The sequence below is a fragment of the Scyliorhinus canicula genome, chromosome 3, assembly GCF_902713615.1.
Source record: "Scyliorhinus canicula chromosome 3, sScyCan1.1, whole genome shotgun sequence".
In the NCBI taxonomy this organism is placed as follows: Eukaryota; Metazoa; Chordata; class Chondrichthyes; order Carcharhiniformes; family Scyliorhinidae; genus Scyliorhinus; species Scyliorhinus canicula.
In genome coordinates this window covers 159800510-159819322 of record NC_052148.1, presented here as the reverse complement: position 1 = coordinate 159819322, position 18813 = coordinate 159800510, and the positions used below count along the sequence as shown (strand labels likewise).

The 18813-nt window shown below is 47.3% G+C and overlaps 1 protein-coding gene across 6 annotated transcripts in view; it reads left to right on the top strand.

Annotated features, from left to right (window-relative positions):
* The window catches only part of cc2d2a (coiled-coil and C2 domain containing 2A), a 233414-nt gene that overhangs the window by 199745 nt on the left and 14856 nt on the right, over positions 1-18813 (top strand). For 4 of the 6 annotated variants that reach the window (XM_038791604.1, XM_038791605.1, XM_038791603.1 and 1 more), the window contains 4 exons: positions 3133-3309; positions 8622-8642; positions 9076-9279; positions 16569-16658. In XM_038791604.1, coding sequence (XP_038647532.1) covers positions 3133-3309; positions 8622-8642; positions 9076-9279; positions 16569-16658 — 492 coding nt within the window. The remainder of the gene's footprint in view (positions 1-3132; positions 3310-8621; positions 8643-9075; positions 9280-16568; positions 16659-18813) is intronic. The other 2 variants (XM_038791608.1, XM_038791607.1) reach the window with 1 other exon arrangement.

Here is an 18813-nt window from a genome sequence, read left to right as displayed (position 1 = left end):
AACCTCGCCCAGTAACCTCACCATAAGGGGCAATTTAGCATGCCCAATCAACCTAACCTGCACATATTAGGACTGTAGTTGAAAAACGGAGAACCCGGAGGAAACCCACACAGACATAGACATAGAATTGTGCTAACTACTGCGCCACCGTGCCGCCCCAATATTTTTGTCAACAATGCAACTCCACCACCTTTTCCTTTCTGTCTGTCCTTCCTAAAAACTGAACAGCCCTCCATGTTTACGTCCCATCCTTGGTCACCTTGGGGCAATGTTTCCATAATCCCAACTATATCAAACCCCTTTCCATCTATCTGCATAACTAATTCACAATTTTATTTTGAATATCAGAGCTTTCAGGTACAAAACCTTATGACTCGTCTTTTTAACATTCCTTTACCAGTCCCTCCTATTTTTTACAGTGTTGTTATCTGATACTGGCCCTTGGTTTCTCTGCCCATCATTTTTCTTATTCTCCTTGCAGTGTTTTTTTCCTTGTTCTTGATTCCCCCTGCTCTGAATTCTCATACAGGTTCCCATCCCCCTGCCATATTAGCGTAAACCTTCCCCAACCGCTCTAGCAAGTCCCATCAGTCCTGGTCCTGCCCGTCCAGTTTGTACAGGTCCCACCTCCCCCAGAACCAGTCCCAATGCCCCAGGAATCTGAAACCTCCCCCTCTTCAGCCACGTATTCATCTGATATATTCTGCTATTTCTACTCTGATGAGCACGTGGCTCTGTAAGTAATCCGGAGATTACTAACTACCTCTGAGGTCCGTCTTCTCAACTTTCTTCCTAACTCCCTCTATTACCTTTTTTACCTATGCCGTTTGTACCAATATGTACCATGACCACTGGCTGTTCATCCTCCCTCTCCCTCCAGAATATCTGAAACCGCTCCTAGCACCAAGGAAACAACACGTCATCCTGGAATCACGTTTGAGGCCACAGAAACACCTATCTATTCTCTTACAATTGAATCCCCTGTTGCATTCCCACATGTTTTACTTCTCCCCTCTGAAGCAGAATGAACCGTGGTGCAACAAATTTGGCTGTTGCTGCTTTCCCCTGAGGGGTCATTCCCCTCAACAATACCCAAAGCGGTATATCTGTTTTGCAGGGGAATAGTCACAGTACATTTCTGCACTGGCTGCCTAGCTCTTTTGCGCTGCCTGGTGGTCACTCATTCCCTGCTTGCCTGTGGAGCCAGGGCCTGCAGTGTGACCACCTCTCTATGCTTGCAATAGTTAATTTTCAATACCAGAGAGATTAACTGGCAGAAATTAACAAAATCACAGGTTTAGACATGTAACTGCATTTGTAGTCACAAAGCTTCAGTTTCTGTTTGTATCTGCTTGGCAAGTTTAGTAACTTAATAACATTGTTGCAAGTTGGTGATGGAGCAAACAGTGAAATGCCGTTTCACAAACCAGGCTGTCGAACAATGCAGCTTGCATTACCTTTGCATATTGCCATTTAACTGTGCTTCTGTTCCTCGCCTTATTATTTACACAAAAATAACAAGTTCTATTTATTTTATGTAAACATGTTGTCCAAATTCAGTATTTCATTGTTATTTTGACGGCAAAATAAAGCTCACTTTTGGCTCAGAGGAAGCCTCTGACTTGGAAGTTCTTTGGTTAAATCATACTCTGGAACTTAAACATATCGAAATAGGTTATTGCATGCGGGCAGCCATGGAGGAGTGTGGTTGTTGACCTTCAGATGAGATGTTAAACCGAAGGTTCCCTCCACCTCAGTTGGTTCAGTTGGATGTAAAAAAAAAATCTTTTGGTACAATTCATACATATGATCATACATATGAACATACAATTTAAGAGCAGGAGTATGCCATTCAGTACCTCAATCCTACATGGCCATTCAGTAAGACCATGGGAGGCCTCTACTTTTCTGTCTACCCCCTTTCCCCTTTCACTCCCTTGTCAGTCACCAATCAATCCAACTCGCCCTTAAAAATATTCAGTGACCCTGCCTTCTTTGCTCTCTGAAGGAGACAAAACCACAGAACAGTGACCCTCAGAGAAAGATTTATCCTCATCTCCATCTTAAATGGGATATTTAAATTATGTTCCTTTGTTTTAGATGCGCCCACAAGGAGAGACATCCTCTCAGAATCCACCCTGCCATGTTCCCTCGGGATCATATACGTTTCAATAAGATCACCCCTTATCATTCTGAATTCCAGTAATGGGTATCAGCCCAACCTGTTCAACATTCTTCATGAACAACCTCTTCAACCCAGGAATAAGCTGAGTGAACCTTCTCTGCACTGCCTCCAATCATATCCTTTATAAAATAAGGAAGCCAGAACCACACACAGTATTCAAGATGTGGTCTCACCAGCACCCTATACAACTGTAGCAAAACATCCCTACTTTTATATTCCACATCCCTTGCAATAAACAACAGAATCCCATTTGCTGTGCCTGCATACTATTTTTTGTGATTCATGTACCAGGACACCCAGATCCCTCTGTACTGCGGTACTGCAAGAGTTCTACAATCTCTTTCTACTTAATCAATTCAAAGAAGGACAGGTATTTTTCCAGTGTCTTGGTTAACATTCCTTCCTCAGGTAACACCGGTAAAAAGAGATCAGTCCTAATTAGATTTGCACAGTAGTTAGTACTGCTGTTTCACAGCGCCAGGAACCCGGGTTTGATTCTAGCCTTGGGGTGACTGTGTGGAGTGTGTATGTTCTCCCAATGTCTGCAAGGGTTTCCTCTGGGTGCTCCGGTTTCCTCCCACTGTCCAAAGATGTGCAGGTTAGGTGGATTGGTCATGATAAAAATTGGACCTTAGTATGCAAGGATGTACAGGTTAGGTGGGCTATGGGTGTAGGTGCTGTTTCAGGGGATCGGTGCAGACACGATGGGCCAAATGGCCTGCACTGTAGGGATTCTATGATTCATCATGTTGCAGTTTGTTGGATCTTGTTGGCCAATTCGCCGACAGACTGTGAGGCACTCTAACTGTCAAACCTCACCATTTATTTCTATAAATTAATGCAATTCCATATCTGGTCACAATTTTAGATTTGACAACAGTGGAGAAATTTTGGCCAAATTGGCAATTGGTTTGAAAATAAAGCATTTTATGTTGTCTATTTTACAGATTGATGGCACCTTCAGGATCAATACACCCCCAGTTCTCCTGGGATACAGCAAAGAGCGCAATCTATCCAGTGAAAGGGGATGGGAGGCCGTTCGAAGCCTAAGTGAAGGCTCTTATTTGTCCCTCTTCATTACCATTGAACCCCATCTTGTACCTGGAGAATCTGTAAATGAAAAGGTAACATGCATTCTTAATTTTACAAGTGCTGCCAGCGAGACAGCTTTCCAAAAGTGTCCTTCAGCTTGCCTATCTCAGGTCCTTTTACCCCTCTCAGTAACATTAAGAAATGCTTCACCAAATCATATCATAAATGCTTGTGTACACGTGCTTTCCAGAGAAGTCAGCCTAATTCAAGGATGGAGCTAATTTGTGCACATAATTGATACAGTTTGCAAAACTTCATCATCACTATCTGGGTACTTGTTTGGACTGTGAGGCTGCTGACTCTCCTGCCCCCACCATTCTGCAAGGCAACAGCAGGTCCAATCATGACTGCCATCTACCTTTGCATCCTCCAAAGTCAGTACCCCCTCTGGGCAGTGCCCAGGGACATTAATTTGGCATTGAGCTGTCCTCCAGCCCAATTAAAATCAGCCTTGTGATGCTTACTCGGGGTGGGATCAGAACCCTGGTTTCCTTTTCTTCTGTTTGGACCCCAGGCCTATTTTTATTATTCTTCAAGAAATTATTCACATCCCATTCATAAGAAATTATGGATTCTGCTTCCATGATTGTTTCTGGTAGGGAGTTCAATGTTCTAAGGACATTCTTGAAAAGGAAAATTGAGAGATCTAAGATATTCTTCAGCGCCTATTGAGTGAGAGGCTAACTGCGTTAACTCTTCCCCAGTTTTAGGAATAGTTACAGTGGATGGTTGAGCCCCAATCTGAGGAATACAATGCTGAGAGAAGAGCAAAGCAGGAGGAGCAGATGGCACAGGAGCTTATGACTGCGCAACTAGCATTGTGGAACAGTTATTTTCCAGTATTGCAGAGTAGGTTTTGTATATGGATGTTAGAATGAAATTTACTAAGTAGCATAAAGTAAGAAAGAAAAGATAATTATTTTATATTGACTAATCAAAATAGAATATATTTGGAAAAGGTTTCTGCTTTCAATAAGATAATATCTCATCAAGTCTCCACCTCCATATGGATTAACACCACATGCAAAATATTATTTATTTTTCAGGGTGGAGAAGGTGACTATAGAATTTGTTTTTGAAACCAGGGGCAGTGAACAGCACAGTGTACTCTAGGCAAATGCTAACAAATGACATATTCCTAATCCTGGAGGCCAATATCTATACTAGCTTGAACTCAGTAGGGATCATTTTGGCTTTGTGTCATTGTAGACAATGAGCAATAACAAATCAGCAACCCATTTTACACCTTATCTGATTTTAATTTTGAGTCTTTTGCCAACCTACCGCAGGCAAGATCTGATCTCTCCTTCATGGTGGGATGAAAAACATGGAACGTTTTTCCTACCTAGGGAGCCACTCCTCATTTAAGGTTGACATTGTTGGAGATCCAATGTTGTATCTAATCTGTAAGCACCTCCTTCAGCCCCTAAGGATGAGAGGCTTTGACAGCTGTGTTGATACCAGGATCCTCAAGTACAAGTTTTTCCAACTCTTCTATGTGGCTCAAAAACCTGGACTACTTATAGACACCATCTCAAGGCCATGGAGAGATATCCATCCATGCTGTCTGAGATGAATTCTCCACATCAGCTGGGAGGACAGGCGCACTAACATCAGCGTCCTTGAAGGAGCCAAGAGCACTGGCATCAAGGCCATGATCATCCAAAACCAACTCCACTGGGCCGGCCATGTGCTTAGGATATAAAAGGCCCAACTGACAAAGCAAATCTTCTTTGCCGAGCTCAAAAAAGACGTCAGAACAAGAGGAGGACAAAGGAAGCACTTCAAAGTTTACCTCAAAAAATACAAAATAGACCTCAGAAGAGACCTACTTGGAGGAACCTTCTAATTGAAGGGAGATTTATTCAAGAACACCCAACAGCAAGAGGAAGCCCAGGAAAGGAGCATGAGAAAGGAATACCAGCAATCCCAAGTCCAAGGACCAATTCCACCTCTCGGAAACACCTGCCAAGTTTGGGCTCTAGGATCGGGCTCATCAACCACGCAAGAACTCTCAGAACCCATGAACAGTGACGTGGAGTTTCTTAGGTGGACAATCATACTCGTTAACGAGTGATTGACAAAGAAGAAGAAGGGTATGATGACAGTAACTGCTGCTGTGATCTCGGTAGAGGCCAGTAACACTCTTTTTTAAGAAGAAATCTGAAACGGCAGTTATTTACTGAAAGTATAAAGCTGCAAAGTTCCACGGTTTAAACCAAAACAATTTTTACAATGGAAGAGGCAAACAAAGCAAACTTTCAATACTAATTTAGGCAACCCAGAATCAACGCTAGTTAAACATTAATTAATAGGCAAGTTGAGGTTGATTATAAACTATAAATTAAATAGCAGATAGATCTCAGACAGATCTTCTGAAATGACTCAGCAGTCCACTCAGTGCACAAGTCATCAAACTCAGTCACAAACGTCTTCAAAACTTTGTCTTTCTCATGAAGAATTTCAGCTCCTTTCCTTCTCAGATTTAGCCTGATTCTCCAGTCAACAGCAGCACCCAACAACCCGAATTCCATGGGCACAGTCTTCACCAAAAATGGCACATGTTTGCAGAATCTTCTACCGCCCACTTATAACAGTCTAGATTTATTGATCCACCAATATTTTCATTGTTTAATAGAAATAGCTGTATTTACCTATTCCCTGCTTCTTGATCAAACAAAGAACAATACAGCACAGGAACAGGTCCTTCGGCCCTCCAACTTGGTCATGATACCAACCTTTGCTAAAACCCTCAGCATTTCCTTGTGCTGTATCCCTCCATACCCATCCAGCCATATGTTTGTCAAGATGCCTTTTGAACGCTGTTAATTTATCTGCTTCCACAGCCTCCCCAGGCAACGCGTTCCAGGTACTCACCACCCTCTGCGTAAAACAAATCTGCCTCGCACATCTCCTCTAAACTTTGCCCCAGGGAACTTAAACCTGTGCCCCCTGGTGAATGACCCCTCCAATCTGGGAAAGAGTGCATGCCCATCCACTCTATCCATGCCCCTCTATCAGGTCACCCCTCAACCTCCGTCTTTCTAATGAAAACAATCCTTGTCTATTCAGCCTCCCCACATAGCTAACACCCTCCAGACCAGGCAGCATCCTGGTAAACCTCCTCACCAAAGCCTCCACATCCTTCTGGTAGTGTGCCGACCAGAATTGTGTGCAATATTCCAAGTGTGGCCTTACCAAGGTTCTATACAACTGCAGCATGACTTGCCAGTTTTTGTACTCGATGCCCCGTCCAATGAAGGCAAGCATTCCATATGCTTTCTTGACTACCTTGTCCACTTGTGTTGCCACCTTCCAAGATTTGTGGACCTGCACGCCAAGATCTCTCTGACCTTCTATATTCCTAAGAGATTTACCATTTATGGTATATTTCCCCTCTATGTTAACTACCAAAATGCTTGCCTCATATTTGTCCAGATTAAATTCCATTTGCCATTTCTCTGCCCAAGTAGGGCAGGGTAGCATGGTGGTTAGCATAAATGCTTCACAGCTCCAGGGTCCCAGGTTCGAAACCCGGCTGGGTCACTGTCTGTGTGGAGTCTGCACGTCCTCCCCCTGTGTGCGTGGGTTTCCTCCGGGTGCTCCGGTTTCCTCCCACAGTCCAAAGATGTGCGGGTTAGGTGGATTGGCCATGATAAATTGCCCGTAGTGTCCTAATAAAAGTAAGGTTAAGGGGTGGGTTGTTGGGTTACGGGTATAGGGTGGATACGTGGGTTTGAGTAGGGTGATCATGGCTCGGCACAACATTGAGGGCCGAAGGGCCTGTTCTGTGCTGTACTGTTCTATGTTCTATGTTCTAAGTCTCCAATTTATGTATCTTCTGACAATGCTCAACACTATCTGCCACTCCACCAACCTTGGTGCCATCTGTGAACTTACTCATCAGATTGGCTACATTTTCCTCCAACTCGTTTATGTACACTACAAACAACAGAGGCCCCAGTACAGATCCCTGTGGAACACCACTCATCCTAACCCTCCATTCAGAAAACCACCCTTCTACTGCTACCCTTTAACTTCTGTGACCATCTTACCACCTCACCTCTGATCCTGTGTGACTTCACCTTTTGTACCAGTCTGCCATGAGCCACTTTGTCAAAGACTTTACTGAAGTCCATGTAAACAACATCCACCGCCCTCCCCTCACCATCTCAATCTTCTTCAGCCTGACTCTACGTGCCATTGAAAATGCCATCATCTGATGGCTCTATTTCCTTTTTATTTGCTTCTGATTTGTTTTGAGGATTTATACCAGTGGTTCAAAGTCATTGCTTAAGGGCAGTTAGGGATGGGCAATAAATGATAGTCTAGCCAGTTTCCGAATTCCATTTCAGCCTTTTTTTTTGTTTGGAATCTGGAACGGAATGGTCAATTTCTTTTCTCTGGTTTCCTTTTCTGTTGCCCTTTTCAATTAAGGTCAGTCTCAAACTGGAAATCCAAACTTTGAAACCATGAATTCCATCACCCATAGACCACTGTGGGATTAATAGTTAAGTTACACAACAGCATTGGTGAACTCTGGCAGCATATTACTAATGGATGCCTCCAAGGGCAGCACGGTAGCACAGTAGTTAGCACTGTTGCTTCACAGCGGCATGGTCTCAGGTTTGATTCCCCGCTTGGGTCATTGTCTGCGAGTCTGCACGTTCTCCCTGTGACTGCGTGGGTTTCCTCCAGGTGTCCGGTTTCCTCCCACAAGTCTCAAAAGACGTGCTGTTAGGTGAATTTGACATTCTGAAGTCTCCCTCAGTGTACCCGAACAGGCGCCGGAATGTGGCAACTGGGGGCTTTTCACAGCAACTCTATTGCAGTGTTCATGTAAGCCTTCTTGTGACAATAAAGATTCTTATTATTACGGAAAGGGATATCTTTTGTAAATGCGGGCAGGAAAAAGCGCAAAAAGCTGAGTTTCTTTAATAAGGTTGAATATTGGACATAATTAGGGTAGTCATTTTTTGCCTTTGCGTTATTGTTGGACACTTCACTTGGTGATGCAGATATTGGAACTCTGGCTGCACACTCCACTCGATACCCAACCATTTAAAATGAATGGTTAACAAATCATGAGCATCAGTATTTTGTATTTTGATGGACAAGACTCATCACCAGGAGCAGACAATTAGAAAATTATCCTCAAAAAAATGCACACACATTTTATTTGCTTGTCTAAACCAATCTACACTGTGGAATGTTGTTGCTTACCCTTTAGATTTTGAAGCTTTGCTTTGATTTATTCAGATTTCATGACTGTTCTCCACATCTATTCTTCTCCTGCTCTTTATATCTGTCTCTCTTTTCTCACACTTTGACTCCTGCTTTACAGAGGATCAAGATGCTGAAAAAGGTAAAATACTCCTCAACTTGCTGGTTTATCTGTTTGAGCTGTTTAATGTAAACAGTAAAATATTTCTAGCAAAGAATTTTAAATAGGTCAAGGGTTTATCAACAAATGTGGATTATTTTAAACTTGTTTTTTCTTAACGCATTGCACATCTGGTCAACAATATTAACAGAGTAATTCAAATATCACAAACTAGCGCCGGTCAATTTGCAGATGAGTGAAGCCTCCTTAAAGTATGCAACATGATTTTCTTCTGATTTGTTTTGAGGATTTATACCAGTGGTTCAAAGTCATTGCTTAAGGGCAGTTAGGGATGGGCAATAAATGATAGCCGAGCCAGTGACGCACAAACCCTGCAAAATGAATTTTTAAAAATGTAGGAGTTTTGCAGAAAGTCTTGCTGATACGTGCTGAACTGTTTTTATTTGATTTTCAGTTTGAGACTCAGGAAGATGAAAAACTACTTCAAAGAGCGGAAAAGTTCCAGAAGGAAGTGAAGCAGAAGTTCCCAAATCGCCGATGTGTTACTTTGGCCACAGACCTCACGGGCAAGATGGTTTTTGTGACACGGTTCATCAATCCACTTTTTCCACCTCAGGAGCTGCTTGATGCCTTTCCTAATGACCTCGAAGCCACTACAGTGAGTTATTTTTATGCAAAATGAAAATGGATTGGATATCTTCTGTTTTGTATGCAAACATTCCACAGCCAAACTGTTGACCAGATTTGTTCTTATGAATGAGTTTGCAAAATGAACCGCTAAATAACCAGAGAATACAGGCCAATTATCAATGTTTTCAGAAAACAAACCAATCTGTGTCACTGATCTCTCAACCCATTTTCCTCACTGATGGTCTGGCTCCAGCTACCTCATTGGATAGAAGGTCCCTTTGGGTACGTGATTGTCTTTCATCCTGGGATGTGCCTCATCCACCAAAACCACTTCTGTTCAGTGACAACAAAGGTGGAAATTCTGCCTTTGCGAGGCCTGTTACATTGGTAATTTTGTCCTTTCAGGACAGACCCATAATGCACCATAGACAGCAAAGATCGAAGTCACGGAGTTCTTTTTCCTGGCAGCTGGAAGTCACCTGTGTTTCGCAACCATTCAACAAGATGCTGAGAATGCAGGCCTTATTAACTATCAGCATAGTCCTAAGGGTCAGCTTAATATTATCCCCATGCACATTTGAGAGTCAGCTGCTTTACCAACGTGTATATTGAGGCCGTGCTGCTGGCCTGCTTGGTCTGCTTTAAAAGCCAGAGATTTAGCCCAGTGAGCTAAACCAGCCCCATCAAAGGACCATAGGGGTGTGTGGAGGGGACGTACCTTGGTATGGGGGACATGTGGAAGACCCTTTGAACTTGCATTCCAATAGGTTCCCTCATGAGCCCATGGGCTCGATTTTCTGAAAAAATCTTTTAAGTTTGGCAATGAGCAGGAATTGCCGCACACTTCCCGACGCTCAGCCCAGCGAGGCTGGCAACATAATTCAACATTAATTGCTCCACTTAACAAGGCCTCACAGACTTCTCACCGCAAATGAAAGCTCGTCAGCTGATTCTCCGGGACCGTGCTCGCCAGCCCCCCCCCCCCCCGCTAACAAGGTCGACCAGCACATAAGCAACACTTGCTCAGACAACCCAGCCAGCTGGCAATGACGGCACCGAGGAGACCAGCCCCAAGATTCAGGGTCACTGACCTAGGGAGGCTCCTGGACGTGGTGGAGGCCAGGAGGGATATCCTGTGCCTGAGGGGGTCCCAGAGGATGAGCCAAAAGGCACCCAGTGCTGCCTGGGATGAGGTGGTGGCAGCCATCAGCTCAGGGAGTGTGACCAGGAGGGCTGATCTTCAGTGCTGGAAGAAGGACAGTGAACTACACTGGGCATCACAAGTGAGTGAGACACCAACACCCAGGCGATCCCCAACCCCACCGTTAAACCCCCTCACCCATCACAGTGAGCCACGCGTGTGGCTAACGATGCCCTCTCTGTGTCATCTCAGGAAAAGCCTTCCCACAATCGGCGGGGAGAGGGCCCAGACTGGCAGAGGGGTGTCGGGCATCATAATCTTCACCTCCTTCGAGGAGCATGCCCTGGGGGTAACTTGTGTGGCCGAGGACAGGGTGGTCACCAACGCAGAGGCTGGCAGACGCCACAGAGGTGAGGAACCACCGGGCTCCACCTGGAGGATCTGTCAAACCTGAGTACTGGTTGCCTTACCGACTGGCCCATCCCTCCCACTGACTCCATGTCCATACAAGTGGGCTATCCGGAGCTGATGGAGATTATAGTGTCGCTCCAGCAGATCCATAGCTACTTGGAGGAATCCCAGAGGCTATAGGCGCAGGAGGTGTTGCTGGCAATGTGTGGCACCGAGGCCAACACTGCTAGGGTGGCGACCACAGTGGAAAATCTGGTGCACGGCATCAGCACCATGAGTGAAGTTGTCCAAGGCATCGCGCAGTTGGTAACGGCCATGACTGAGGACATCGGCAGAATGACTGCCTTAGTGGGGATGTCACCCAGTACCAGGCTGGGCTTGATGATCTCCGGGACATGTCCTGCTCTCCGACAGGAATGGCCAAGGTGCTGGGGAGCTTGCCCCAGTCTCAGTTGGGCATGCCTGAGACACTGCAGAGCATTTCCCAGTCACTAAGGAGCATCGGCAAGCGCATCGACACTATGGTGCAGACTATAGGGAACCGCCGGGGCTGGCAAAGCCAGATGATGTAGGGGCAGCCGGGGCTCGAACCAGCTATCCCACAATCCCAAGGTGAACCCCAGGGCCCTACGGGCACCGAGCAGGAGGAGCGGGCGCCGGGTGCCAATCCAGATCCAACCCATGGAGTGGCCACCAGCTCCCCCCGAATGCCATCCCTTGTAAGGCTGTGTCTCGAGGTTACGCGGGATAGGGCGGCACAGCTGTGCTTGTGCCACCGACAAGTGAGCCAGGGCCCTTCTGTCTCCAGAGGACTCCCACCAGTTGCATTGAAGACCACAGTACGAGGTGGGCAGCTGGCACCCTCCACCTCATGTGCACCCTGGAGAAACTCCAAGACATACTGGTAAAGCTAGAAGGGTCAGGCATGTTGAAGATCACTGAGGGCACTGGGGGAGGGGGTAAGTAGGGGGTGGGAAGGGGGGGCGGGGTTGCACCACTGAGAGTGGGGTACTGTACAGCACATTAAACTCCTTTTTGCACAACCATTGTGATGCCTCTGTCACTTTCTTCCCCAATGCTCACTTAACCACGATTGCCAATTCCCGATCAGCAACAGCCTTTAGCCACGCTCCAGAGGCCTCAGCAGTCAGTGGGGCCGACGGGCAGGGACAAGTGTAGCGTCAGGAATGGCTAAACACGATCCAGGGTTAGTGTGAGTCATGCTGCAAGCAGTTGCCCCCCCCCCTCCACACGGTTCCTCCCCAGCGCCGCCCCTCCAACCCCCATAGCGGCCCCATCCTGCGGAGCATACCCCACCCCCAACCAAGGGTCCCCCATCCCCCGGCGAGCACTGTGGTGACAAACCCAGCACCCCCTGTCTCTATGCCTGTGAGCAAAGATGGCCACTCACCTCCTCGGCTTAAGTGGTGATAATTGGTTTCTCGCCACGCTACACCGGGAACCCGGTTTTGCCTACGGGAGCGGGCCAGCTGTATCCTGCTGCAGATCTCATTTTTGGCCTCTCCTGCTATTAACCGGCCTTGTTACGCTTGGGCGAGAATGCAGCAAGGCCGGAGAATAACGCCCTGTGGTTCAAAACACCCAAGAGGTGAACTATGACTCATTGAAAACTGGCCCAAACCCCATGAAAGTTGGGAAGGATTAGGCATGATGAATGTAAGAAATTGTTATATTTTATATTTGCTGCTGCAGTGTTATTAGAAAACCTGGGCAAGATAAATACTGCCCGTATGTCTGCTAAAGCTGTGATTAAGGTGTCATCAGTGTGAGGTAATCCTTGATTTTACAGGGAGATGATTCTTCTGATAAATTTGAGAAGCATTTACTTGTTTACAGATAGCTGACGAATATTGTTTGGGTTCTGAGGTCCCTAGCGTATAGATTATTAATGAAATAATAATAATAACAATGTTTACTGTGGAAAAACCCCTAGTCACCACATGCCGGCACCTGTTCGGGTACACAGAAGGAGAATTGAGAATGTCCAAATTACTTAACAGCATGTCTTTCGGGACTTGTGGGAGGAAACCAGAGCACCCGGAGGAAACCCACGCAGACAGATCGAGAACATGCAGACACTACGTGCAGAACATGCAGAATCGAACCTGGGACTGTGGAGCTGTGCTACTGTGTGTTATTTACCAGTCCAGCAGCCACGGGCATTTCGGCCATTTGCTAGTGGTGGGATTCTATCTTCCCGCCGCTTGTCAATGTTATTTCCCATTGTAACCACACGCCACCAGTAATCCCGCAAGCGGTGGTGCACTCCTGGCAGGAAAAGTGAATGCCAATGACCGGAAAATTCGGGCCATTGTGTGTGGTCCAGGTTAAGTAGGTCATGGGATATCTAATGAGAGGGAACTGCAGAATTCCTTATGCTTTGCGTACAGGCGATCTACTTAAGGGGAGGAGCCAAGTCAGTCTGTAGTTTCAGTTTGCCATAGGATTTTAGCCTGACATGAAGTGTCTTTGAGTTTGTTCCTAAAAGGTTCTCTGCACAGAGAAAAGCAACGAAAACCTGATTATCAACTTTATTTATAAAGCAATGTCAACCCCCCCCCCCCCCCCCCAACCACACCTGGGCCTTAACCCTCACCCCCTCCCCCAAGTGATCACACCCCGCTATTGGTTCGCTGAGGGCTTCCCCTTTTCAAGCGTCCGCACACCCCCTTTTGCGCCACCCGTTCCAGGAACCCCATCCTTCATACCCCACAACCTTGCAGAGGCCCCTTCATACTCCCCACCCTTCATAACCCCACCACCCTCCTATCATGGGCATGGCTCCCCCAGGCCCTGACCTTTGGCAGTGCCACCCTGGCATCCAGGCACCCTGACACTAGCACACTGGTTGTGCTTCAGCCAGCTTTGAAGTGCCACCCAGGCACCTTGGCAATGCCACGGTGGCAGAGCCACGGTGTCAGCCTGGTAGTGCCAAGGTGCCCACTCCAGAGGGAGTGCCAGGGGGTCACCCTGTCCTGCTCCTGATCACTCGGGGCCTCCGATGGTCCAGCCCCCCCCCCCCCCCCCCCCCCCCCCCACAGGTGGCATTCCCCCTGGAACACGTTTGATGGACTAGTAGTGGCTGGGGCCTCTCTGGGGAGTCTGTTAGATGCCGGGAGACCAGTAGATCCCAGGTCAGCATACCTAAGTGAGTTTAAAACAGGCCTAGGTGCGCAAGGCCTGGTCGTGTCCATTGTGGGGGAATCTTGATTGCGACGACTCTAGAGGTCTGGATAGATTTTACAAGGTGTACAGGTTGTTGGGAAGCCTGCGGGAGGCTTCTCAAGGCATCTCCGACTGTGTCACACTCCCGTTCGGGCATGATGCAGCTGACAGTTCCCGCCCGCTAAAGGCACTCCTGACAATCTGAGATCCCGGGATTGGAGATGGGAATCCTGGAATTGAGACCCATCCAACTTTTGTGAAGGGCTCCCGTTGCACCGTGACTCAGCAAAAATCCATTGTTATCCGGAAACCATAAACAGAAGTCACTCGACTTTCTGGACTGCATTTTGTGAAAATATTATGTCCATTATTCCATGTTACTTTCTTTTTAAAAGCACAGTGTCCACTGCCCAATTATCTTTGCGGGTATGATGTGACATCAAGCAGCAGTTGGAAAAGAAAGGGAGGCAACATCTGAAGAAAGAGAACCGTTAACAATATCAGCTAACTTGGGGACCCAGAGGGCAAGTTGGGCGGTTAGCGGATTAGTGATAACAGGGTGGAGGCAGCAGGAGGTGGATCTCACTGACAAAATAGGAGACAAACCAGAGAAAGGTGCAAGTTCATGGTGAGGTCAAAAGGAACTTTGGGGCAGGATTGACCGATGGGCTGGTGGAAACGAGGGAGGTATCAGAGGCCGTTATTTGGATGATAGCGATAAAGAAGTTCCAGTGTCTCTTGCACTTATTGTTTGAGGTGAACCTGTGGAAACAGGAGAGATGGGTTTATGAAGATGATTTGCAGTAGAGAAAAGTAGGCAGTGTTTATCTTTGGACTCCAGATGCTCTTGGAATAATGAACAGTTTTAATAGATGAAGGCAGTACCCGATTGTGGTTTATGTGATCCAGCCAGATTTGATGGCAGGTGGATAAACCGGTTGTCTGCCATAATGTTTCAAATCTGTGTCCATTGGACTTAAGGAAGTTGTGATAAAGGCTGTACCAGGAGAACAGGCAGGACGAGAAAGACTAATGCTTTAATTGAGGATTAAGCTAATTATTAAGGGTATAGTTGAACAAATCAGTTGAATTACCCTGCATCATGATTCAGCTTCCCATCACCTGATTTTCTGGGTCCCCCCCTTACTCCAAGCATGGGGGCGACCCGTTCTGCCCACCCCCCTGGATTGGGGGATACCTCCAGAGACCCCCCTGGATAGGGGCATCTCCCCAGAGACCCTCTGGGTCGGAGAAATCCTCCTCAGAGACCCTCTGGATGGAGGAGACCCCCCACTGAGACCCCCTTGATAGGGCCCCCCAGATCCCCTTGGATGGGGCATCCCCTGACACTTGATGGGTAGAGGAACCCCCTCTACACTGATCCACTAACTAAAGGAACCCCCACACAGAGACCCCCTGAATAAAGCAACCCCCTCAGAGACCTCCCTAACTAAAGGAAACTCCCGACAGAGATCCCCGAAATAAAGGAACCTCCTACAGAAACTCCCTGAACAAAGGGACCACCCCTCATGGACCCGCTAACTAAAGGAACCCCCAACAGACTCACCAGAGAAGAGACCTCTGCCCGGAAGCTAGAGAGAAGTCCCGGCAGGGGCAGTGAAAAAAGCTACTATTGTAACACTCACCTGGGCGTACATTTGCTTTCTGAGACCGAGAAAGCACCACATGTCCATTCCTGGAAAGAGAAAAGTATTGACCTGTGTTTAAACTCCTCAGATCCTTCAGCTGCAAGCTATTCATTAATTTTTTCTAGTGGGCAGCGATTGACAGCTTCCGCACACACGGGTGCTCGTCTTATTTTGTTCATCTCCCTTAAACGCTATGTTCTGCAACCACAATGTTTACAAACATCAACCACTTCAAAGAGAGTTAAGTGTTGTCAATTTCCAGCTCAACACTTCAAAATCACTCAAGCATGAAGGGGATTGATTGGAATGCACTCAGCTCTCTTTGACATGGTTGACGTTTATAAATATTGTGGTTCCAGCACTTAAGAGTTACTGATCCATGAAAGAAGATGAATGAAGCAAGCAGTGAAAACGTCAATGCAGTTTGTTTCCATCCATTGCATTCCTCCTCCACATGTGTCACAATGGCAGAAATATTTGGTAACCTTTGGAAAATTCTAACATTTGTTTGATTTCATTGAAATACTTTAATTTAAAATAAAAGGTTACGATGAGATAGTTTGTCCCATTTTCAAACAAAACCTTGTGCTTCGTGAAATATAATGATTTAGCTCATCGCTGGCTTTTAAAGCAGGCCAGCAGCACGGTTCGATTCCCGTATCAGCCTCCCCGGACAGGCGCCGGAATGTGGCGACTAGGGGCTTTTCACAGTAACTTCATTGAAGCCTACTCGTGACAATAAATGATTTTCATTTTTCATATACATAAAAACGTTCATCAATCATATCTCGTTTTATGTCCACTAATGATGCGATCTTGATGCTAGTTTATTCCAGTTGAAACATTTGTGTCTAAATATGGATATTTAGATTATTACTAACAGACAACTTGTAAATGAACATTTCTTGATTTTATCTGTATGTGTTTTAGGAGCTGGTGGCTCGCTACGTTTCTCTGATGCCGTTCCTTCCAGACAGTGTTTCATTTGCTGGAATCTGTGACTTATGGTGCACTTCAGATGTAAGTCATTGTATATCCTTGTTGCCCTACATCTGGGCTAGAATGTTATGTTCCCCTGCTAGTGGGTTTGTAGGTGGGGAATGCCCGCTCTGACCCCAGTGCAATTATACACTGGGATGGGCAAGACCTCCACTGGCCAGCCCTTTCTCAATTGAGGCCTTAAGTGATCAACTATTGACCGCTTAAGGGTCATTGCCTGCCCTGCCTCAATGTTTAGGCTGGCAGGAGGAGTTTCCGATATAGGGGGGGGGCGGGGGCCAAAAATATTCAGGTTCAGGCCTCAGGCGTGAAGCGGGGAGGGTGCCTCCATCAGCAGCCCCCTTTTAACATCAGGTGTCCCCCCTCCCCAAGGCCCAGTAACCATAGGATCTCCATCCCACCCTGACATCTCCGCCACCACCCCAATCCCCCACTGTCCACTCCCCTCCCCTCCCCTACCCTGTTTGCCCTGAGACCCCCCCAAAACTTACCTTTTCCTGGAATTCCAGTACAGAGGCTCTGGGTACTTTGTTCCAGCCCTATCCACTACGGCTTCTGGCCCGGCAGGGACTAGAGAGATTGGCTGGCATCTCCCTGAGGTGGCACTTCCTCTTGAGTGAGGGGCAGAAGTCCAGCCTTCAGCCAATTAAGTCTTGGAACATGAAATTGCTGAGGAACAGCCAGTATCAACGGGGATACATTCCCCTGCTCTGGTATTTGGCACTCTCAGCTTTTCTTTTCGGATTATAATGAGTGGTTACAATGGGCGAAATTCTCCCATCCGGGGACTAAGTGCCAACGCCGGAGTGAAAACCGGAGTGTTTCACTCCGGCGTCGGAGGCCGCTCCTCGCCTCCTATTCTCCCCCCCCCCCAGGGCGCCGCATCAATTACGCACACGGGCTTTGGCGCCGCGTATATTACGTCACCCGCGCATGCGCAGGTTGGCCGGCGCCAAACCCGCGCATGCGCAGTTGCCGTCCTCCCCGCGGGCGCCCCGCAAGACATGGAGGATTAATCTTGCGGGGTGGCGGAGGAAAAGAGTGCGTCCTTTAGAGACGCCGGCCCGCCGATCGGTGGGCACCTACTGAGCGCCCCCTGTTGCTCGATCCTCCCCCACCCACAGGCCGCACACACAGCGTTCGCGCGCTGTTCACGCCGGCAACGACCAGGTGTGGTTGGCGCCGGCGTGAACCCATCGGATTGGGCAGGCCGCTCGGCCCATCCAGGCTGGAGAATCGCCGCTTGCCTACTACAAACGGCGAGCGGCGATTCTCCGAGCGGCCAGTCGTAAAACGCGGCACGTCATTTTGGGGGGTGTGGGAGAATCGCGTGCGGGTGCCAAGGCGGCGTGGCGGGAATCGCCCTGCACTCTCGCGATTCTCCCACCCGGCGTGGGGGTCGGAGAATTGCGCCCAATGTGCTGTTGGAGAAAATGTCAGATGGACTACCCCGGGCATAAGGCTGCAATTATACTGGTGTTGATGCTATTCATGTCCTGTGGCCTCGTAGAGGTTTTTCACACTTCACCCCTTGAGCTTATTCAGTAGTCTCCTAAATTATTGAATTGCACACAAAACTGAGATTGCACTTTGAATGTTCACTGTTAATTGTATATCAATTATATTCAAGCAATGAGCATTCATTTGGAATTCATCTATGCTCATAGGATAGGATTTTCCATTCCTGCCCACCGGCGGGATCCTCCGGTCCTGCCAAAGCCGACACCTGTTGCAGGTTCCCCGGCCATGGGACAGGTGATATGCACAGCACCTTAGACTTTGGTGGGACCAATGAATGGCGAGCTGCTGCTCCATGGGAAAAATCCACAACATGTGGGGGGGGCACTGGAAAATTCCAGCCAGAGGAACAGGCTGAAATGTGGTTGCTGATTGGCCTGCAATGTACATCTCTCCAGCTTGCAAATGCATAAAGGCTGTAGTTTCCAATTCTAACCCTCACCACCTGGCGATCTGAGTTGCGGCAGACTGGGAGGGCAAAACCTCCATTCAAGTTTCTTACAATGTAAAGTTAAACTATATTTCATTCACCATGACACAGAAAATCCTGCACCTTAATTCAGCACTAAATAGGAATCTGATTCAAAGGCCAAACAGATATATAAATGTCACACAGGTGTGTTTGGGGTATTGTTTGAGGCTGCGTGCCAGGACCGAA